The 24352-nt window shown below is 33.2% G+C and overlaps 1 protein-coding gene across 1 annotated transcript in view; it reads left to right on the forward strand.

Annotated features, from left to right (window-relative positions):
• Positions 1 to 595: 595 nt before the first annotated feature.
• Positions 596 to 24352, forward strand: part of LOC148623222 (carboxypeptidase Q-like) — a 40544-nt gene continuing 16787 nt past the window's right edge. Inside the window, exons 1-8 of the mRNA XM_088564883.1 lie at positions 596 to 702; positions 3117 to 3194; positions 10476 to 10607; positions 11728 to 11789; positions 13719 to 13886; positions 18849 to 19013; positions 20738 to 20822; positions 23165 to 23268. Coding sequence (XP_088421009.1) covers positions 642 to 702; positions 3117 to 3194; positions 10476 to 10607; positions 11728 to 11789; positions 13719 to 13886; positions 18849 to 19013; positions 20738 to 20822; positions 23165 to 23268 — 855 coding nt within the window. The 5' untranslated portion in view covers positions 596 to 641. The remainder of the gene's footprint in view (positions 703 to 3116; positions 3195 to 10475; positions 10608 to 11727; positions 11790 to 13718; positions 13887 to 18848; positions 19014 to 20737; positions 20823 to 23164; positions 23269 to 24352) is intronic.

Raw genomic sequence — 24352 nt, forward strand, 5'->3', positions numbered from 1 at the left:
ATGTCAGATTCTTTGTATCATAGAAGAGGTAAGCCACGAATGCACACACATTGCGGTCACTGCACCTAAAAGCACATGGCATGTCAAAATCAAAATGCATGACCAGAACGTGAAAACAGGAAACAGACAATGAACTGCCACAAAAAAAAACAGGGATCGAGTGACATCAGGTGCTCCGGATGGGTTTACTTGAAACATGTCCTGCTCCGCTAGCGACACCCGTCATATTGCAGGTGAGTTTAAGTTGGTAATAGTCTAGTAACAATCACGCAGGTCCCTGATACAAGTCACAAGTGGTTCCGTAAAAAAAAAAAACAAACAATTCACACTTTATGGATATCCTAGCTGATGTCAATATTATTTTTTTAAAGTAAATGATGCGGAAATGGCGTTTCGATAGTTTTGGTTTTGAGTGTACAAAATCAAATTAAAATAATCAAAACTCACTATTGAATATGGGACAATATCACAATATATGCACGTAGTATTCAGGTTACAAAAGTTGATGTATTGGAGTTCGCAGTCATTTCTTGCCGTATATGCTAATCCATAATAGTGATAGGGGTTATTGTGGTCCGAAAGTCTCTTGGTCCAACTTTACCAACTACCCACGACCCTCATGTCATTATTTAGAACGCAAGATGAGGCCCAGGAGATTGGCAATTCAAATTCTTGTTTCATGCTCATTTCTCATCTGCAAAGGTTAGTCATTTTACTCTATGTATTTATTGCGTAAAAATTTCAACGGAGAGACCACGTTGTTTCCTATAGTGTTGTAGTGAAAATCTCTTTTGTCAGTTTTTGACATTTGACATAGTGCTTCATGTGTTTTGAATTTGTGTCTGAGGGACGTAAGTTAAGAAATGAAATTCAGGCATGTGAGCATCATCCGTCATGTAATAATAATTTTAGCTTTATTATAACATTTTTCATTCAAGTTGGGTTGTCCATTCTCGTAAAAATTATTACAAAGTTCTATTTATGAAGGCATATATCGTCATATAATGTCAATGTTTGAAAATGATGTTTAAAGTGACTAAAATGGGCTTCAGGCTCTATGTGGGCTAAATTGGCAATAATTTGGAAAAGCCTAGTAACAATGCAGAGGCAGCTTCAGAATTTCAGATGATGGAATATGGGTTGGGGGCATTGATAGAATAAAAGACGCAGCAAAGTAAGGCTAAAAGATTTTTGGGGCAGAAATTTTGAAAGATCAAGATTTTAAAAAAATATTTTTAAGGGGGATGTAAACTGGGTCTGCCCCCTGAATCTGTGCTTGCAATTCTTATCATTAGGAATGTTGCATGACATAATTGATTTTTAAAAATTAATAGACAATTGTATGCTAATTTCTTAGCAGGCTCAGTCAGTACATCTGTGAGGTAAATGCTTTCCTATAAAAATTCTATAATTAAGTGTTCAACCAAATTTTTACAGGAGAGAGTTGCAGTTACCTTACAAAAGTACAGTACTGACTGAGTGTGCTCAGAAATTAGCACAAAAGGGTCGGTTAATCAAACATATGTTTTAAGAAATATATCATTTCATTGTTAACAAATTTTATATAAATATAAAAAAAAAGTTATTTTCCAATATGCACATTTTTGAAGAGCTTTTAATGAAACACATTTAAGATGAAATAATTGGATTTATAATCAGCTGTATTGATGAACTTAAATTGTAGATGCACATTTAATGATTATACATGTATATTCATTTGCAACTTCATTTTTGTGGAAAACAATTTCTTGAATAACCATGAAGTTACTGGCTTTGAATGATTTTTTCTGTACTTTTCCATTTTCCTTGAAGTTAGTTATTAAAAATCTTCCAAAATATTGAGCTGAATATTTCTTGAACTTCTTCCTTAATCACATACTTGAAATTCATTGAGGTCAACTCTTTTCATTGGCAATGACAGTAACATAAAGTAAGGGAGAATTGCATTGGGAATTACATGTATTTTATTATAAAGGACTTTATTGATACAGAGGCATGCCAAAAGTATTCAGTCACTTGTAAATTTCCCATTACTTTCTATGTTAAATCATGTATTATTTTAAAATTATCAGTGAAATATTTCTCAACTGATTTCATTGATTTATGAATGGTATTTTTCAGAATAAAAAATAGATTGATTCTGGAATTACACTCCTGTTGATTGCTTTCTTTGTTAATTACTTTTTCATTATAATTACAATGTACTTTAAGTTTGATATTGTGAGAAACTCTATCCAGCACCTGCTATTAATTTTGATGATGATGTGTTTTTTTTTCAACCGTAAAAAAAAAATTGCAGTCATATAATATTGTATTGTATTTTCATTTTTGACAAGAGTATACGCATGATACAAGTAAGTGTATGGATCTTTATGAAAATATAAAATAAGGTGCCATGCCACTAATGGAAGACTGGGGTTGATTTTTTGGGTTGTCAATAATGACTCTTGAACTGATTAGGAATTAAGGGCCTGAAACCAGAATTTTCATAATATCTGGACAATAGCTTGACTGTGTGTATGGATCTCCTTAAAACTTTACTTCAAAATACCATACTACTAAAGGAAAGCTGGAATTGATTAAAGAGTCGTGACTTGAACTGTGTAGGAAATCGAGGCAAAAAAAGCCAGAAACAAGCCTTTTTATGATGACTATATGTGAATGGATTTGTTTGAAGTTGTACCACAAGGTGCCATATCACAAACTGTTCAAACATAGGCTGTATTTGATTGTGTTGGTTGTGAGTTGAACTGCTTTGGAATTATCTGCCAATATAGGGGTCAGAAACAAGCATTTTTATGATATCTGGCCAATACCTTGACTCAAAGTGAGTGGATCTCTGTGATATTGAACCAAGAAGTACCATACCTCCAAAGGTGGCTTGGATTGATTTTGGGGTTTGTGACTGGAGCCAGTAATGAATAAAGTTTCACATAGGGGCAACTTTTGTTCTGAATTCTTTTCCTGTGCCAAATAATATTTAATATGAATCAAAATTTGAAGCTGAATCAAGCTTGAATGGTGTGATCATACAACCCCCAACTGTTCAGGGTTTGACCTATGTGGTCGTATCAAGCTGTGCCAGGAAATTCAAAGCATTTTGTTTTTTTTTTCAGTTGATGGAAGATATGTTGAGAGATTTCAACAGTTATCTCCTTTTAATGGTATCCATGATGAAATAATGGGATATCAAGGTATTTTTATAATAATAACTGGACATGCATTTTACATGTAGTTCTACTCCCCTCATCAAACTTGCAGTAATGGTCTTTGTCATTTTAAGTAGCTCCCCCATTGTTCTTTATGGTCCTTAAAGCAGCTAGAGCAGATAAAGCGGCTAATAATGTAGTTATAATATGACGTAACTTAGTAATGTAATAACTAACTCGAGTATGTTTCAATTATCACAGAGAGTGTAGTAACTAAAGAACATCATAAATCAGCTACTTTGTTATGTACTAACTCTGATCACATGACTGTTCCGATCATGTACTGGATACCAAAACTTCACAAAAAGCCTTTCATCTTGTAGCAATTATTCTACCACTATTTTTTTTCCAAATTATTACCTTTACTTTGACCACTATTAAAAACTTTGTTATAAATCATTGCAGTAAATGAAATGGAAGTAACGGTTTAAGTTTGGAGTGTTAAAAATTCATTTGAAGTATTTAATCAACTTCATAACTTTCAAGATTCATATGATTCTGTTGATTGTTCAAGAAATAAATCACGGAAACTCCATTTTATCATTTGTTTTTTTTTACGGGCTGGCCATTTGTCTCACATTGTTTTACTCGGAGTGATAGCGAGCTGTTAAATAACAACAAAAATGGCCAGCCCATGGTAAGACAATGATTAAATGAAGTTTCTGTGATTTATTTCAATTATAATAGGACTATTTTCTTCATATTTTTGAATAGACATTATGTATTGCACGAAATGTTGTATAATCTACCAAGAGGTTCAAAATTATTTTTATTTGCATGTGCTGTAAAAATTGTAGCATAAATTTTTTTTTTTTAAAATGTGACATATGCTTTGTATTTTTACAGCTTACACTATATCTAGGTTTAGTTGCTTTAAAAATAAGTAGTATATATGCTGTATTAAATATACCATGTGCTGTACTTTATGAACCAAATATGGTATTTTATAGCTTAAGTTGTACCTGTATGAGAATATTCAATAACGCAATAATAAAATCTTCAATGTTAGCTTTATTACAATTAATTCACTCTGGGAAGAACAAAGTAGTATTAGTATAACTAACGTATTCAAATCATTTAGGAATGAGGGTTAGAATAAACAAAGAAGTGTATATGCTTTACAATATATTTAAATCTTTCAGTACACTAGGAAATAAAATATGACCATATTGAAATATACAGCATATGCTTAACTTGTGCCACAAGCTTTAAAATTATTTTTTAACCAAACTGCATTTTACAGTAGAAAAAAGAGCATATGCTTTAAAATGTAACATATGTTACAGTTTTGTTAGCATATACTTCAATTTTTACAGCATATGCAAATAAAAATACTTTTGAACCTCTTGGTACACCATAATGTTGGTCATGTGTGTATCACTTTTTTACCATGGCTGTGGTCTAAAGAGCTTTGAAGCACGTCATATTAGAATATGTCTTTTCTACCCTATATACAATGCTGCCACATAAACTTATGAAGGAAAAAGTGAATGTTTTTTTGATTAACATTTCTTGTAATGACTACAATGTATATTTGGGTGATTGAAGACTGGCTAAATACACCAATTGGATTTACTTGGATAAGATCAATGCTCTGAGTTCTTTAATTGATAATATTTTTATTAGATATGGTAATACTCTATACAGACTGGTTGTTGGTATTCAAATAGGGACAAATTGTGCTCCTCTTATAACCGATTTGTTTTTCTACTGCTATGAATCAAAGTATGGTTAAACTCTTTAAAAATCTTTCAAATTAGGATCTGTTGCATGAATTGAATGATACTTTTAGATATCTTGACGATATTTTGGATGTAAATAATCCTAACTTAGAAAACTATGTCCAAGATACATTGTATCAACCCAAAAAAACTTGAGCTGACAAAGTCTTACAATAATAGCATTTGTACACCCTATCCAAATTTAGATATTACACTAGAAAATGAAAACTTTTGAACTAAAATTTATGACAAAAAAGATGACTTAGCTTTTCTTATTGTTAATTTTGCATTCTAAGGTGTTGATATTCCTGAAGCAGTCTCTTATTATAGCTATAATTCACAACTAGTTCGTTTTGCTTATTTTTGTAACGAAGTGTCAGATTTTAGCTCACCTGGCCAAAGGCCAAGTTCGCTTATGCCATCACTTGGCGTCCATTGTCGTCGTCGACAAACTTTAAAAAATCTTCTCCTCTGAAACTACTAGACTGACAGATTTTAAACTTGGCATGATTGTTCCTTAGTGTGTTCTGCACAAAATGAATGTTTCCTTTAGCAAATTTCTGCATGTGTATTATTGTTCAGCATCATGAGATGGACCTATGCCAAAATTTTCAAAACAATTAGTCAACTGATGTAGGAGTCATGGCCCCTGAAACAGTTTTTTTTTGCATTTTTCGCATGTGCAACTTTGAAAATCTTCTCAAAATCCATTGCACAGAATTCATTGAAAGTTGACATATATGTTCCTTAGGGTATCCCACACAAATTGACAGATGGGATTGTTGATTCATGAAAAAACATGGCTGTCATTACTAAAAATAGAACATGGGGGTTAGATGGCAGTTTTTTTGCAAATAATTCAAAAACTGTTGCCTTTAGCAAATTTCTGGCATGGATAATATTGTTAAGCATCATGAGAAGGACCTATGCCAAAATTTTCAAAACCATTCATTGACTAATGTAGGAGTTACGACCCCTGAAACAGTTTTTTTGTTGTTTTTTTTTCACATGTACAACTTTGAAAATCTTCTTCTCTAAAACCATTGAAGATCATTGAATGAAAATAAGCATACTAGTTCTTTAGTGTATTGTGCTCAAAATGACTGTTGTGATTTTTAATCCGTGAATAGATATGGCTGCCTATACCAAAAATGGGACTTAGGGGTCATAAGACAGGTTTTTGGAAAAAATTAAAAATTGTTGCCTTTAGGAAAATTCTGGTTCAGGTCATGAAAATGCTATGAAAAGCATTTCCTGCATTTGACTATTTAGTTGATTTTAACTTAGCCTGTCTCATTCCTCAAGTTTTTCAAATAAGCAAATGGTTAACCAGGTGAGTGATTCAGGCTCTCTTGATCCTCTAGTTTAGCTCACCTGGCCAAATTGCCATCACTTAGCATCCGTCGTCATCTTCATTAACAATTATACAAAACTCTTCTCCTCTGAAACTACTTGACTAATTGGAACCAAACTTGATATGAAAGTTCTTTGGGGTATCCTGCATAGCATTGTTGTGGGGATTTTTGATTCATCAAGAAACATGGCAGCCGTTACTAAAAATTGAACATAGGGGTCAGACAGTAGTTTTTCACATATATCTTTAAAACCGTTAGGTTTTGCTAAATTCTGTCATGGTAAAAGTGCTCAACATGATGAGATCTATCTTTGGTTAAATTTTGGTTATAAATTGTTAAGCCATGTTGGAGTCATTGCCCTTTTTCAACGATTTTTTGCTATTTTTAATGTTATTTCTTTCAAAAATCTTCTTCTCTGACACTACTGGACCAATTGAAACCAAACTTGGTATGAATGTTCCTTGTAATATCCTGGGAATTTTTGATCCATCAAAAAATATGGCCCTCATTACTAAAAATAGAACATAGGGGTCAGACAGTAGTTTTTTGCATATATCTCAAAACCGTTAGGTTTTGCCAAACTCTTTCAATTGCTGAAATGATCCTTATTTTAAGGCCTTCAAAGGTCTGCAGGGATCAAAGTTGTCAGTTATTGCTTGAACGATGAAATTTTTTTTAGCCAATATCTTGAAACCTATGATAGATAGAAAGAAACTATCAGTTGCTGAAATGATCCTGATGATAAGTCCTACCAAAGTCTTCTTGAGTCAAAATTGTTGGACATCTCCTTGTTAAATTTATTACCCTTGAAAGACAAACTTTAATCAGGTGAGCAATTCAGGCTCCTGGGAGCCTCTTCTCTTTAGTTTTCGGTCAATATCTTGAAAACTATGATAGATTAAAAGAAACTTTGAATTGTTGAACTGATGTATAATGAATATGATAATCAATTATCAAAATATAATTACTCATGCCGAGGTGCTTGGCAATTTAACTCAGGCACGTAACAAGTTCCACACACAATAAATCTAGGCGCTATTTGGCACTCGTGATCATATTTTAGTCATTCACTCTTTCCAATTAATTATACCATTATTATTGGAGAAAATATCCTTGCAACTTCAAAACAATGTAAAATTTGTAACTACATAACAAAAATTAAAATTTGGTCTGTGACAGCATAAATTATAATTATATGGTCTATGCATTTTGATGGTTGTAGTGTAAAAATGTGTAAATTGATTGTTGTATATTTGGGAGATGATGAATTGAGCGACATTTTGCATTTTTTTAATTTGAGCGACATGATCTTTTCAGCGACAAAACACATATAAATTGAGCGACTTTTTATTTTTTAAATTCAGCGACATTTACCTGAGAAAAATACTTATTACCTCTTCCGTTAGTCAGTGTCCCCTGCTCACTACGGGGAGGTGGAAGTAGGATTTTGAGCAGGATATAGTGTTTGTTTATTGTTCACTGAAACCACATAGTTTATATAAAATACTTTACAATTGTTAAAAATAATGTACTATTAAAAACTTCTATGTACACAATCGTTATACATTGATGACCGGCTGACGTAGATCATTTTCTCTAAATTTGTAGACATCAAATCGTAGTCCTTAAGATTTTCGTGGGTTTCCTCTCTTGATTTTGGTAGCTTTGGCGTTGTCTTTCTCCTGAAAATATAAACAAATAAATAATATTAGGAACTCATAGGATATGGAATAAATTTACATGACACAAAATCATTATATATGTTTAATAATAAGATAAGCAATGGAACAACACTTTTGTTGTTTTCTTCATTTTTAGTAATCATGTTCATATTATAATACTTTTATTGAACATACCTTATTCTATAAACGGCTTGTCTTATCAGGCCAACATCTTCTGGGACTAAACTAGCGTTCTCTGTTTTCCCAACTTCATGTACTATTAGCTTGTGTGGCCGTTCTGTTATGCTGTCTTCAGCTTTTCTCTTGCAAGCTTGTCTGATGTTGTGTCTCTGTATCTTTCTTTCTTCTTCCTTTTCATGGTTATGCTCATTACGTCCATCCAATATCATCAAATCCGTTAAATCTGTCTTGCATCGGGCTTTGCATTTGGCTTTTATACATCTCCAAAGATGTGTGGCATTATGTGATTTGTCAAGCCTATACTTAAATCCATTAACAACTATACCTTCTTTCCCTCGATTCGTTGTGTACTTCTCAATCTCCATTTTAAATGTATTTCACTAATATATTTTTGTCTTTATTTATTGTCGTTTAATCTTTTGAGTGATATTCAGAAGGGAAAAAGTACTGGTCGATTCACTGAAGTTGAACTAATACATTCGAGAAAGGGCTAGTTTTGACCAGTGCGAACTGGTGGACCGTTTATGTGAATTTTATGTACATCTGTATTTAATCAATTAAAAAATATGTCGCTGAATTTATATGCCGTTTTTATATTTTGTATTGATTTGATGTCGCTCAAATGATATACGCAATTACTCAAAAAGCGTCGCTCAAAAGATAGTCGCTGAAAAGACAATGTCGCTCAATTTATACGCACCCGTATATTTTACTGATATTAAAAAGAATTTGTCTACAAGTATTACAAATGCTTGTATGTTAACTTGAATTACAAAATGATTTTTAATACAGCATAAAGACTCATTTTTACATATTGAAATCATAAGTTGGATAGAAAAAATCAGATGACTTATTTATGAGTAATATAATCATTCAGTAAGCATAACAATTTTCTCAAAATCTAAATAAAATGAACATATTTGCAGGTATTTATTTTTCAGTTTATAGAAAAAAAAACTTGTTTTATAGTGAGAAAAATCAATAAGTGGGTACTGATTCGAGCTCCTAAAAAAGCCAAGAACATGTATACCGCAAAAATGCAATATTGACAGTAATCATTTGTTAGCACCTTTTTAGGAGGAACTTGGGAGGTGTTTCTAGAAAAGCAGAGGACGCTTACCCTACCGGTGCACCTGGTCCATGCTCCCAGTTTTTAGTGGAGTCCAAGTTGCTTGTTTGCTTTTGTTGCTTTGTATGTATGATTTTAGTTACTTTATGTTCTTTGTTGTGTATGGCTGTTTTCCATGTCTGGTCTTTGTCCCTGGGTAACATTCTTTTGGTTACTGCTATAACTTTGGTTCCCTTGCTTATGCCTTAGCATATCAGAAATTTCTCACAAGCCAAAAATATTATTTATAAAATCATCTTTATATATATATATATATATATATATATATATATATAGATAGAAGGGTCTGAAAAATTCCCAACAATGTTAGAATTGTCAAATTTGCGATGCAAATTTTTGGTCGTTCCCTCCGCGGGACTCGAACTCGTACAGCTGTGACATTTATGGCAACACCGCCTGCACTTAATCCAGCGCCCTAGACCACTCGGCCAGCTAGGCTATATGAAATATAGCTTTCGCTGGCCGGGTCATTCCTCCTCGTAGGATTAATCTAGGGCTGTAATTTAGTACACGATGTATGGTAGTACGTGACAGTTCATCTAGGTGTTATTATGTAGGATAGAGGATCAAATTAATGATGCATGTCACAACAAATCAATATTATACAACGTCTCAGAATGTGACGACTCTATTCGCTACACTGCTCCATCGGATCAAATTGATACAGGGAAGATAATGTAAACTTATAGAAGGGTCTGAAAAATTCCCAACGATGTTAGAACTGTCAAATTTGCGATGCAAATTTTTGGTCGTTCCCTCCGCGGGACTCGAACTCGTACCGCTGTGACATCTATGGCAACACCGCCTGCACTTAATCCAGCGCCCTAGACCACTCGACCAGCGAAAGCTATATTTTATATTTTATATAGCCTAGCTGGCCGAGTGGTCTAGGGCGCTGGATTAAGTGCAGGTGGTGTTGCCATAGATGTCACAGCGGTACGAGTTCGAGTCCCGCGGAGGGAACGACCAAAAATTTGCATCGCAAATTTGACAGTTCTAACATCGTTGGGAATTTTTCAGACCCTTCTATAAGTTTACGTTATCTTCCCTGTATCAATTTGATCAGATGGAGCAGTGTAGCGAATAGAGTCGTCACATTCTGAGACGTTATATATATATATATATATATATAAACAATACTCTACTTCTATCAGTTTTTATTACAACACTTTTGCACCGTTTTGATATCATCAATGCAGGAATAGCAGACAAGATTATAAACTTTTCTGTAAATGGCAAGGCCCAGAACCAATCATACAACAGATTGGCAGCTTTTGTGGATAAGTTTGGAAGCAGGATAGCTGGATCAAAGAACTTAGAAAATGGCATTGGTAAGCTTATAATAAAAAACCAAAAGATTTAAGGAAATGTCTTTTGAGAGTTAAATGACAATGATCTCTGTAACTGACACCCAGAACTGTCAAAGATCCTGAATCAGCATCCACAGTAAACAACTGACACCCAGAACTGTCAAAGATCCTGAATCAGCATCCACAGTAAACAACAAAAACAATTAAGTACCAAACTCAGTATCTTCTTATAGGTACAATATATCTTCTTATAGGTACAGATTTGTACCAAGTTATCTTGAGATGCTTAGCTTGATTAGTTCCAATTTGTTGTTATACCGACATGTATACCCAAATTATTATTATTTAATTACACAATATTTATATAGCACATTATCTCATTATACAATTACTCTAAGCCCTTTCATGTTAAAATCATATGAAATTCATTCTCGATAAATAAAAATGAATATCATATATAACAATTTTGAGCAGGATTGCATAGATAAAATTATTAAGTGGATGAAACATAATCAAAACCACAATGAATAAAATCAATACTTGAGTCCAAAAATAAATTGTTAAATATTTAAATTTATAGACTAACAAGGTATTTTTGTTCCATAGTTTTTTCCGGCGTTACCAACGGTGACAATAGGTCTAGTCTCCGTCATCTGTTTGTCCGTGTGTCTGTCACATTAATGGGTACTGATTTTGTGTAATCTGTGCACTGAAAACGTATTTAGGCAATATTATTTAAACTGTGCACAAAGATTAATTCTTTCCTTCATTTTGAGCATGTTGAACTTTTTTCTCAATTTATGTTGTGAACGGACACTTCTTTTTATGTACCTTTTAATAATTTTTAAACAATATCATTTAAACTTTGCACAGTGATTATATTCATGTTGAAGATTTGACCTCCTATGTTTGAGAAGTTTTATAATTTTTTCCTACATTTTGAGCATATTGAACTATGCATTTTTTTTCTGCAGTGTATGGTATCATTAGGGAATTACATGAAGAAATTTGTAACCCAGACTAGTTTTTCGACTTGCTTAGTGTTTGTATACATATTGGACACTTATGTATTGACCAATATATGACGGTGACACAGGTCTTGTTTCATGAAAAATTACTGATATAATCAAGTATTTTTTAGATTACATGTTAAAAAAACTCGAAAATGATGGCCTTGACAATGTACATGGTGAAGAAGTTACGGTAAGTTGTATCATAATCTTAAGAAAGATGGTTTTGACAATGTACATGGTGAAGAAGTTACGGTAACTTGTAACAATCTTGAGAAAGATGACCTTGACAATGTACATGGTGAAGAAGTTACAGTTACTTGTAATCTTGAGAAAGATGGCTTTGACAATGAGCATGGTGAAGAAGTTAAGATAACTTGTAATGTTATCTGACTGTATAGCTGATCTAATCCGAAAGAAAGAATAGCGTTTATCTAGATCCTTTAATCTCATTTTCCGCGACATAAATGACGTATTATATGTAAACAATACTAATTTCGGGGATTTGATACATCGCATCTATCCCCAAAGAACTTGAGATAAAGGATACTACACACACTAAGAAGTCAGCCTCATATCTTGACCGTCATTTAGATATCGATAGTAATGGAAAACTATTGACCAAACTTTACGACAAACGTGATTTTTCCTTCAGAATTGTCAACTTTCCTTTCATCTGTGGCAACATCCCTTCAGCACCTGCGTATGGAGTGTTCATATCACAACTCATACGTTATGCCAGAGCTTGTCGAAACTACGTAGACTTTTTATATCGCGCTAGGATTCTAACAAGTAGGCTTCTGGAACATGGTTATGTTGCTACAAGATTTAAGTCATCACAACAGAAGTTTTATGGTCGTCATCATGAACTCGTGGATTGGTATGGTGTATCCATCTGCACCATGAAAACTAATTTATTCAATGTGTCATAGTTTTCCTTTTTCTCGTTTGTTTACCGCGGACTTGACTTTTTATGAGGAACTCAGCGGTTGTTTCTAGAAAAGCAGAGGATGCTTACCGTACCGGTGCACCTGGTCCATGCTCCCAGTTTTTAGTGGAGTCCAAGTTGCTCATTTGTTTTTGTTACCTTGTATGTTAGATTTTAGTTACTTCATTTTCTTTTTTGTGTATGTCTGTTTTCCATATCAGGTCTTTGTCCCTGGATTACATTCTTTAGATTACCGGTATAGTTAGTTCCCTTGACTATTTTTTCTATCATTATACCTTAAGTAATTTTTCGTTTCTATTATTATGCCTTAAATTACTCGCTGTTTAACTTATCATTAAGTTATTGGCTGTTTCAACAACTATGGTAGAATGTTCTCACTATCATTAGATCATAAGATATTCATTTGTTTGTCTTATAATGCCTTAAGTAATTTATCGTTTCTATCTTTATGCCTAAAGTTACTCACTGTTTATATCATTATGCATTATGTTCTACTCACTGTTTCTACAATTATGGTATAAGGTCCTCAGTGTTTCTGTCAATGGTATAAGGTCCTCAGTGTTTCTGTCAATGGTATAAGGTCCTCAGTATTTATGTCAATGGTATACGATTCTTAGTGTTTCTATCACTATACCATAGGTTATTCATTGTCTCTATGTTATGTCACTCATTGCTTCTATTAATGTTCCTAAAGTTGCTTATTGCTTGTTACATTATACCTTAATTTACTCACAGTTTTTATCACTTTGCCTTAAGTTACTTTTTTCTTATCAATATGGTATGTGTTACATGTTGTGTCTATCATTATGCTTAAAGTGACTCATTGTTTCTTTCATTATGCCCTAAGTTACTCACTGTATCTTTCATTATGACCTAAGTTACCCTCTGTATCTATCATTATGCTAGAAGTTACTCACTGTATCTTTCATTATGACCTAAGTTACCCACTGTATCATTATGCCATAATTTATCCATTGTATTTATCATTATGCCACAAGTTATCCATTGTTTCTTTCATTATTCCTTTAGTTACTCGTTGTTTCAATCATTATGCGTAAAGTGACTCATTGTTTCTATATATAATGCCTTGAGTTGCCCATTGTTTCTGTCATTATGCCATAAGTTTTCCACTGTTTCCATTATTATCCAATATGTACCTTTATTATGTTATAGGTTCCCCACTGGGTGAGAGGTGAAGAGTATGCTACAATGATAAAACCAAGAACCCATTCTTTGGCCATGTTAGGTTTGGGATCTAGTATCTCCACATTAGAAGATGGTATTACTGCTGAGGTGGTGGTTGTACAATCATTTGATGAGCTCCAAAGGAAAGCCGATCAAGTAAGTTACTATTTATTGCCTCATTCTAATGTTTGAGTGATTTTAGTGGTTTCAAAATATTTTACTAACCCACCATTTAAAATGGGACAGTAAAATCATTAGGATGTATATTTTGTATTCTTTACCGCTTGGTGTTCTTTTAACCAGTATATCTTGATAAATGTTAGTGAAACTTCGAGAGAATGATTATAAGGTATTGTAATTTGAAATTTTTACCCAAATGGCTTTGATTCTTCTTTATCCTTAATGGAATTTTCCATTCACTAAAATGAGGTTCCCATTCTTTATATAGGAAGCATTATGTCTCCTCCATTTGTGTTGGTGGATGGTTTTTGTCCTCTCAGCCAGTTCGTCTGTTTTACTATCTTTTCATCATTCAATGTACTAAACTTAATTTCATGAAACTTAATTGGTAGTAAGACATTATATGTAGTTGTGCATATTAACAGGAAATGAGTAGTTCCGATAAGGATCATTATGGCTAATGTTTAGGTTGTAGTAGTAAAGAATTTGCTTATGAGTAGCAATTAGGGTCCCGCCACTATGTGATTTCTTTATTTTTTTTACAAAAATTTTCACTGGTTCAAAGCTGTAGGACAATAAAAACCAAAAATGACTTTTTTTCTGTCTTAAGCTTTTAACAGAAGAAACGGAATGAAAATTTCAATTAATGAAATGTTCTTATCATATAGATAGCAGTGTTTTATCGAATGTTCCCAGTGTAATAAATATCAATTATTAACACTGTGGAATAAATTCGGTAATTTCACTCTCGGACTTTCTCCCATCAAACTTCACAACTTTGATATCAATCCACCGTTTACAAAATTTGAAATTTATGTTGAAAATAGCAACGAATAATCGAGGAAATCTATAAAATAAATAGGATAATCAATTGGTTATCGTGAATAATCAAAATATGATCACTCATGCCAAGAACGCAGTAAGATTAGGGTGCACTATTCAGTTACATTAAGGCACACCATTTTGCACACCAAGTTACCCCCGTCAAATTTTGTAAAACTTAAAATTAAAAGTTGAAATTTGGTGGATATATTGTTTAAATGTAGTGAAGCATTAATACATAGACAGATGTAATATATATAATGGTAAACAGATGTAATTTAAATGAAGAATGGTATCCGGAACATTTCACTCCCCTGCTGTATTAGGTTCTCTTCTCAGCATCAAATGGGTGATTTTCAAAATACCTTTTTTTGCACAAACTTTTGGAACTAAAATTGTGAGAGAATGAATAGAAAAGGGTCTTATTATTTTTACTCCTTTCCCACCTGCTCCATGCATGCTTTCATCCTGTGGTAGTGTCTAAGCGCCTGATATTTTATAAAACATAGTATTTGGCTGTTAGTTTTGGAAAGGCACCCCTGATTTGTACTCACTAATATTTTTTTCAGTATGTTACCATGGCTACTGGATTTTATAACAGTAATCACTATATTACTTATAAATGACTTGAACCTCCACACATCAAGGATTTCAAAAATATACACTTTTTTATGACATAGCACTAGAAATTTCTGAGCCGACTGCCTCTGTTTTATTTGAACAAAATGAGACCAAATTTCCAGAAATGACCTAAATGTATTGTACTGCCTTAAACTCATGCAAGGAACAAGTTTGGCACACTCGTTAAATCCAGGGCATTCTTTGGAACTCATGATCATATTTTGGTTATTCACTCTTTCCAATTAATTATCCTATTATTAATGACATTGCCTACAGAAGTGAATTTTCAAAGCTTCTAATAGGAGTTTTGTGAGTGAAATGAAAGCCTGTCATTATAAATCTAAAGGCTTCCAATAAATGTGTCTCATGCTTTATTAGCCAGTGTAATTTCTGTTTTAAAAGCTGCTTTAAATTTAAGGAAATGAGCTTATTTGTTCTAGATTAAATACAGCCTACTCATCTTCTTTGTGAAATTTATAACGAGTTAAATATAAATATGACTGAATCCTTATTTCTTTTGGAAAGTTAGTCACATATCTGATGAAAATTATACAGTTTGTTTACAATTAAGTGCTAGTAATCACATCTTGTTTGATTACAACTGAGTGCAATTGACTACAATTTGATTGATTACAACTGAGTGCAAGTGATCACATCTTGATTGATTACAATCCAGTGTTAATGATCAAATCTTGATTGATTAAAACTCAACACGAGTGACCACATCTTGATTGATTACAATAGTTGTATTTGTTGGTTTAGTGTATGGTGTTACTTTATATCCATAATCATATACAGTAAATCTGTGTAATTCAAAATCAATGGCTATTGAATATTCTAAGGAAAACATCATCTGACATCACTATGGCTTTAAAATATTTTTAAAGAACATTGCGTGTACTATGTATTTTATCTTCCATGCACATATTTGTACAATATAATAAAAAAATGAGCTGAGAACACCGTCATCAAAACAAAAAATATCTCAAGCATCGAATCCCAAAAGAGATTTGGCCGTGGACTAAGTCTAAAATTGTTACAATGTAGTTGTTTAGTCTTTGCATATTTGGTTTTCATTGTATTCTGGGTTTGATGTCACTATATTTATTTCATTTCAAAAGTTTTAAATAAAAATAAATCCCTACCTACCGACCCTACAAAATTTCAGATTGGTGATCGGAAACATAACTTTATTTTTTTTCGGCCTTGGAGAAATCTCATCAATTGACTGGCATGCACCATTAAGTTGACTTACCTATCTATCTTACATGCACTTGAAATTGTTGATTTTATCCCGAAAAGTGTTTTGCTGGGTCAAAGATTCAGCAAATACTGTAGGCTTAACAATATAAGCGTGGTGATCATAAAATGGATCACTACGTCACGGATTGACATTAAATTACCTGGTAATGCATTTAATTAATTGAAATAATGATTTGTTTGTTTGTTTGTTGGGGTTTAACGTACGAGCAGCAATATTTCAGCTATATTCAGACGATGAATATAAAATTGATGATAAAATGAACATGAAATGATGATGAAATGAAAAAGGGTTGGGACACAAGGACAATGGGGTCGACAAATTTTGATTGCCACTGGAAATAGGGAGAGGTGGATAGGGTCGGGCAATTTAGCCTCCTGTGGCGGAGCCCTATGGTTCCTACTCCGGGAGAATACCACAGTAGGGTTCTTTAGCGTGCGAGGAACGTGGCATCTTTCCTAACACGATGCACCACTATGGTTTGCGGTCAGGTTTTCCATTTTATAGCCTGACAACCCCAGCATGTAACACGCCAGGGGTACCCCATTCCACCACCTAGGGGAACACATCCCAGTTGCGCTGTGGGCAGAGCGCTCTAGCCCCCGGCTAGGGTTCTGAGCACTATTTAGTCGCCTTTTACGACAAGTTTAGCTCTGCTGCTGCAGGCCTATTCTTTTAACACCCGGACCTGCACGGGAATTGAAAGAATGAACGTGGTCACATGACTGCTATAATTTCCCCAAATACACACCATTACCTGCATTCACGGGTACGACTTTGGGACTGTGTAAACGTTTCAATGCTTTACACCGTCCGTGAGAGACCCCAAATGATAGCCAAGGGCTTTAAGAAACCCCTCTGCCCGTCATGTATTACAAATACCACATATGAGTGCAAACCGGGTCTAACTGTATTGAGAATATATATGTTAGCACGGAAACAAAAAATAAACCAAGTATAGGGATGAACTTTCATGAAACTTTGGTGAATTGTTAATATCTATTGAAGTAAGGTATTTTCCGATTTGTATAAATGTCAAATTTTACGTTTCCGTGTTATGAAGTTTTACTCTTTAAAAAAGGAGGAAACGGCCAAGATGGTTTGTGATTCTGTAGTATTTAGAATAACGTAGTCTATTATATCGCATCTATAACTTTTTTTATGTATATGCCTTAATAAATATAAAAGGTATTTGATAACCTTGTCATAAAAGTGTGTTTTGAACAAGATAGAAATGTATGGGTGATTTATTAAGACAAACTTAATTGAACTTGAGGTAGCCTTGATAGTGCCAAATCTTTTGTGCATTTTTTATTTTACTTTTTTTTTTGGGGGGGGAGGTTATTTGACAGGGCTCCCAATATTTCTATTTGATCATTTAATTATACTCATTAAAACATAAGGGCAAATTAAAACGGCAACGGGCATATCATGCGCTTAAAGCGCGGCTCTTTATTATTGTTCTAGACCGACCTTTTAAATGTTGTGTTTATTGTTTTAGACGGACCTTATGAAATGTTGTTTTCAATATTCTAGACTGTCCCTTTGAACTATTGTTCTATTTGTTCTATACTTACCTTATGAAATATGGCATTCATTGTTGTAGATTGACTTTTGTTGTTGTTTTCTTCGTTCTGGACTGACTTTATAAATGCTGTGTTATTTTTTTCATTGTTTTAGAATGACCCTATGATATGTTGTTTTTGTTGATCTAGACGGACCTTTAAAATATTGCAGTCTTTTAATTGTTCTAGAAAAAGACACGTATATTGTGAAACGCAACAAATGCAACATTGTATAATCCTTATGAAAATAGTAAGTACTTACAGAGATCACCAAAAGGTCTTCAACAAGTGTAAACACACCTTCAAGTAAGCTCTGAAAGGCACTGACAACAAATGTTATAAAGTCCGCGGTAACAGAACAGTGAAACGATAGGAAGACACACTAATGACCAATGTTAACATTAGGGTGAAGTCATTAATTTCTAACCAAGTATGATGCTGCAAGAGCAGGATATAACTTGGAAATAGTGGACAAACATCCATCCGAAATCGACAAAATTAGATTAAGGAAAGACTGGCCTTATGAAATTTTTGTTCTTGATTGTCGTCATAAAATGTTGCAGTCTTCCTTACCCTAGACTGACCTTATGTAATGTTGGACACTTATTTAATCTTATATTAGAATGGGGTTCTTTAATTTATTATTGCCAATTTTTTGTTTTGTTTTAGGTAAAGGGCAAGATTGTAGTGTACAATCAACCTTGGGTTAGTTACGGAGTTTCAGTTGTCTATAGAAGTAAAGGGGCAACCGAGGCAGCCAAAGTGGGAGCAGTAGCTTCATTAATCAGAAGTGTTACACCGCTTTCAATAAACAGTCCACATACAGGGTGGCAGGTATGAAATATCGTATAATGGTCGATCACATTTTAAATTCAGAATCTCAATTTTGTCTGTTAAAGTTTTTGTCATGGCAGGGGACTGTTATTTTCTTTATACTGCAACAAAGAATTTGGTTAAAAATTAAGCTGATTTAAGTACTTATCCGTCGAAGAATTAGGCAAAATATGTATAAGGCGTGGCACATGAAGGAAACAAAACACAGATATTTTATTGCATAAACCAAGTATTTATACCCGATATCCTCCAGAAATAACCTTCAAAGTTTTTGTAAAGTTTGTCTTTTTAAGATAATGATAGGTCAAATTTAGTAGAAAATGCACAAAATTTCCCCGCACTTTTTACTTATATAAGCAATAAAAAATATCTACGTCATAGATGCTTTAGGATAAATTTAGATAGCTTTTCAGTTGTTTTCTAAATGTATTGAATATATTTTAGGCAAAAAAACAAAAACAAAAAAAACAAAACAAATTGAGAATTATGATGTGCCACCCATTACCTTATTCTTACTTAGAATTGGAACTTAAATATGGAACCGGGCTCGGATTTTAAGCAAGCTTTATAACATTAAAATGTCTCAAATATTATAGAGAAAGAAATAAATTGAACGTACAAATGGAAGAAAAAGTTTTCAATTGAATGTTTTAGTATATAAAATGCATACTCCCTCATGATAAGTAGATCTAGGTCAACTGGCCATTTATTGTAAGCATTTAGGAGAAATAAATATAGTCTACAAAGCTTCAAATCATATACATCTCATAACATTTCAAAGTGTTACAAATGATGTTGTAATAGGATATAGTCTGTTTCTCATAACTATTGCAGACACTTTAGAACGAAACTAAGAACATACTTTGTCCTTTAAAAAGAAAATGCATCAATTTTCAAGCTCACAATAATCAAAATTTTAACTGAGCAAACAATGGCTAAAAATAATTAATTTTAATAATAAAATTAAGATTGATGGTTTACCACTTCCAACTCAAAATTTCAGACATTGTGTTTCTTTTTAAAATACTGAAGGGTATCTGTTTTTATTAGGATTTGACTTTTAATGTTATCCCATATAAGATTAATAGGGGATATGAACCGATATTGCAAATTTCCTATTTAAAGATACATATTTTCCCAATTAAAAGAGGAAGGGGTAGTTTAAAAAAAAACTTATTTTCGAGTTTCAGGTATCTAATCAATTTAGCTACTATTTATTTTTGCAACAAACGCTCTGTTTAAAATGTATTGCGTAATGAGGAGACATATTTTTGAGACATAGTTTTCCTTTTCTCGTTTGTCTAACCCAGACTTGACTTTTATGAGCAACTCGGCGGGTGTTTCTAGAAAAGCAGAGGACGCTTGCCCTACCGGTGCACCTGGTCCATACTACTAGTTTTTAGTGGAGTCCGAGTTGCTCATTTACTTTTGTTACTTTGTAGGTATGATTTTAGTTACTTTATGTTCTTTGTTGTGTATGTCTGTTTTCCATGTCTGGTCTTTGTTCCTGGAATACATTCTTTTTGATTACCGCTATAACCTTGGTTCCCTTGATTACTCTTTCGCCGATTTATTTTTACCATTTAGTCTTGATTGCAAAATTAGCGAAATAAATCGCTGTTGACTTGGTTTACAGAATATGATTTTATATACATGTATAGTAAAGCAATGGTGTTTAACTGTTCCACTGTACGTTTGATGCTATAATGCAGTTGATGTTGTAGGACTATGAAGATGGAGTAGAAAAGATTCCAACTGCTTGTATTACTGTAGAGGATGCTGAAATGATGTATAGGATGCAACAAAGAGGTACACTTCTATATTCCCTCAAATGTAACATGATATTATACTAGAAAATATATGTTTTGATGGATAGGCCCAAGTAGCAATGTATATTGGAAATGCACATTTGGAAACAAGACTCGTTGTTGATATTCACCATAGTACTTGTAGCAAGAGTAATCAAGGGAACCAAGGTTTATAGGAAAAATATCTTACTTTGCCCGTGGGGAATATACATATCGTCACTTGTAATAAGATATATAGGGAATATCAATATTTCGTCGCAGGTGGGGAATGTGCACATCGTCCTTTACAGCAAGGACATCCCCACTCAGAATGATTAAAATCAAGGCTATTTGTTGTTAAAAGGACAAAATCAAGTACATATACACAATCAAAGATCAAAGCCATTCACAGTTTAAATGATAAAATCAATGTCATTTACAAAACAAGGACATCTACAGTTGAAATAAAAAATCAAGGACATTAAGAATTAGAATGATAAAATTAAGGTCAACTTCAGTTTAAATTATATGAAAGGAAGGACATCTAAAATAAAAATGATAAAAATCAAGGTCATCTACAAAATGAAGGACATCTTCATTTGGAAGGATAAAATCAAGGTCATCTACAAAATCAAGGACATCTACTAAATCAAGGACATTTCCTGTTAGAATCATTAATGCGAGGACATCGTGGTGAGAATGCCGAAATCAAGAACATCTACAAAATCAAGGACATCTACTGTTAAAATGATCAAACCAAGGTTACTTACAAATCAAGGACATCTACAGGTAGTATGAATCAAGAATATCGATAGAATGAAGGAAGTTTACACTCTTAGAATGACTAGGTCATCTACAAAACCAAGGACTTTTATAGTTATAATGGTAAAATCAAGGTCATCTACTGATTGAATGACAAAATTAATGTCATCTACAAAATCAAAGATATCTACAGTTTAAAAGACAATATCAAGGACATCTACTGTTTAAATGATAAAATCAAAAACATCTACAGATGGAATGACAATATTGAGGACATCTATAGTTAGAATGACAAAATCAAGAACATCTACATAATCAAGGCACATCTGCAGTTATAATGAAAAACTTAAGGTTTCCTACACATCAATGACATCTACAGTTAGAACGGCAAGGTCATCTACAAAATCAATGACATCTTCAGTTAGACAAGGACATCCTTAGATAGAATGACAAAATCAAGAACATCTACAGTTTAAATGAGAAAATTAAGGACATCTACAGTAAATATGACAAAGTCAAGGTCATCTGCACAATCAAAGACATCTACATTTCAAATGACAATATCAAGGACATCTTCAGTTCAAATGAAAATATCAAGGACATCTACAGTTCAAATGACAATATCAAGACATCTACAGTTTAAATGACAATATCAAGGACATCTTTAGATGGAATGACAAAATCAACAATTTAAATTATAAAATCGAGGACATCTACAGTTAGAATGATGAAGTCAAGTATATCGATAAAATCAAGGTCATCTACAGTTAGAATGACAAAGTCAAGAATATCGATTAAATCAAGGTCATCTACAGTTAGAATGACAAAGTCAAGAATATCTATAAAATCAATCTCATCTACAGTTAGAATGACAAAAGCAAGAATATCGATAAAATCATGGACATCTGCAGCTACAATGACAAGGTCATCGACAAAATCAAGGAAAACTACAGTAAGAATGATGAAATCAACGTCATCTACAAAATCAAGGACATCTACAGACAGAATGACAACATTCCGTAATAATAATGATAAAATCAAGGACATTCGTAGTTAGAAGGATTTTATCAAGGACATCCACTGATAAATCAAGGTCACCTGCTATTAAAATGATGGAATCAAAACCTGGTACTGGGTGTGAAATTGAAGAAGATATCATTCGAGTAATGAATGACTCCACCACAACCTTGTACTAGGTATCCAATTTGAGAAATCATCATCTGAGTAATGAATATTTCCACCAAACATGTTACTAGTACAATTGTAATAGCACCGTTTGTGATATAATGACTCAACCAAAATCATTGACTATGTGTACCATTGGAATAGGCGTCCAGGGTTCTAAATTTACTAAAAAGAGTTTGAAAGTGTTTAAGTATTCCAAGTTTCAAATTAATGAACCCCTTGAGGAAAACCAGAAGCCCTCAATAAAATAACAATGAAAAAGGTTGAAACTTCAGGACCCAGATAAATAAGATTTCAGCAGATGTCCTAGGTCAGAAACTGAGTGTTCCGGACCTTTGACACTACTAATATAAACACCTTGGTGTCCTTTGTGCAATTGTGTTTATGTTATTTTTTCAGAGTATGTTTTATTTTCAGGTGAAAAAATAGTAGTGAAGTTAAAAATGAGTGCTGTAAATTTACCATCCACCAAATCCCGTAATACAATAGCAGAAATTAAAGGGAGAGTTTATCCTGAACAGGTAAATGGAACCAAGATTCTAGGGGAAATTAAAACAGTGTAATCCCGGCACAAAGACTAGACATAGAAGACAAACACACACAACAAAGAAAATAAAATAACCAAAATAATATGTAAAAAGCAACAAAAGTAAATGAGCAACTCGGACTGCACTAAAAACTGGGAGTATGGACCAGGTGCACCGGTAGGGTAAGCGTCCTCTGCTTTTCTAGAAACACCAACCGATCTGCTCATGAAAAGTCAAGTCCGGGGTAGACCAAAGATGATAAGGAAAACGATGAGAAATCGGTTCTCATGTGCAGATTTATCAACCAATTCATGATGACGGTCATAAAATTTCTTTTGTGACATTATTATTGTTAGTTGATTTTAGTTTTCATTGTAATAATAAGTGGAAGGTTTCAGATCCTTTATATCACACCTGGCTCAAAAGGGTCTTGTGAGCTACTGCCATCACTTTGTGTCTGTTGTCCGTCGTTAACAATTTTTCAAAACTCTTTTCTTCTGAAATAACTGGGCCAATTTGGACCAAACTTGGTATGGATGTTCCTTATGGTGTTCTATATAGAATTGATGTGGAAATTTGTGATCCGTCGATAAACATGACCGCTGTTACAAAAATTAGAAAATAGGGGTCAGACAGACGTTTTTCGCATATATCTTTAAAACAGTTAGGTTTAGTAAAATTCTGACTGGTAAACAGATTTACATGAAAATTTGACTACAGGTCACTGAGAGTTGCCACTGAAACCCTATGGGATACATAGTTTGGCTTATGCCTTTGCTGGGAAAGATCTGTTAATTGCATTTTTTTTTATGATTGTTTGCACATTTAGCCTGTTATTAAGTTAACATAAGTAGAATGATGATTAATATTTGTATAAAAATGTTTAGTATCATGACAAATGTCATCTGTGCATATTTTGTCAAAGGTATTTGACCATTTTTTAATTTTATTTTTTATCATTGGTCCGATTTCGAAGTATTTCTTATATTGTTTTAATCAGATTTCAGATTTCTCTTATGGTTTTCGAGTCTTAAAGGGTCAATGGGGCCATCCCTAAAAAATCGACTTTTTAATTTTG

This window comes from Perna viridis, chromosome 2 (assembly GCF_037379345.1).
Source record: "Perna viridis isolate PV_CMFRI_1.1 ecotype Kerala chromosome 2, ASM3737934v1, whole genome shotgun sequence".
In the NCBI taxonomy this organism is placed as follows: Eukaryota; Metazoa; Mollusca; class Bivalvia; order Mytilida; family Mytilidae; genus Perna; species Perna viridis.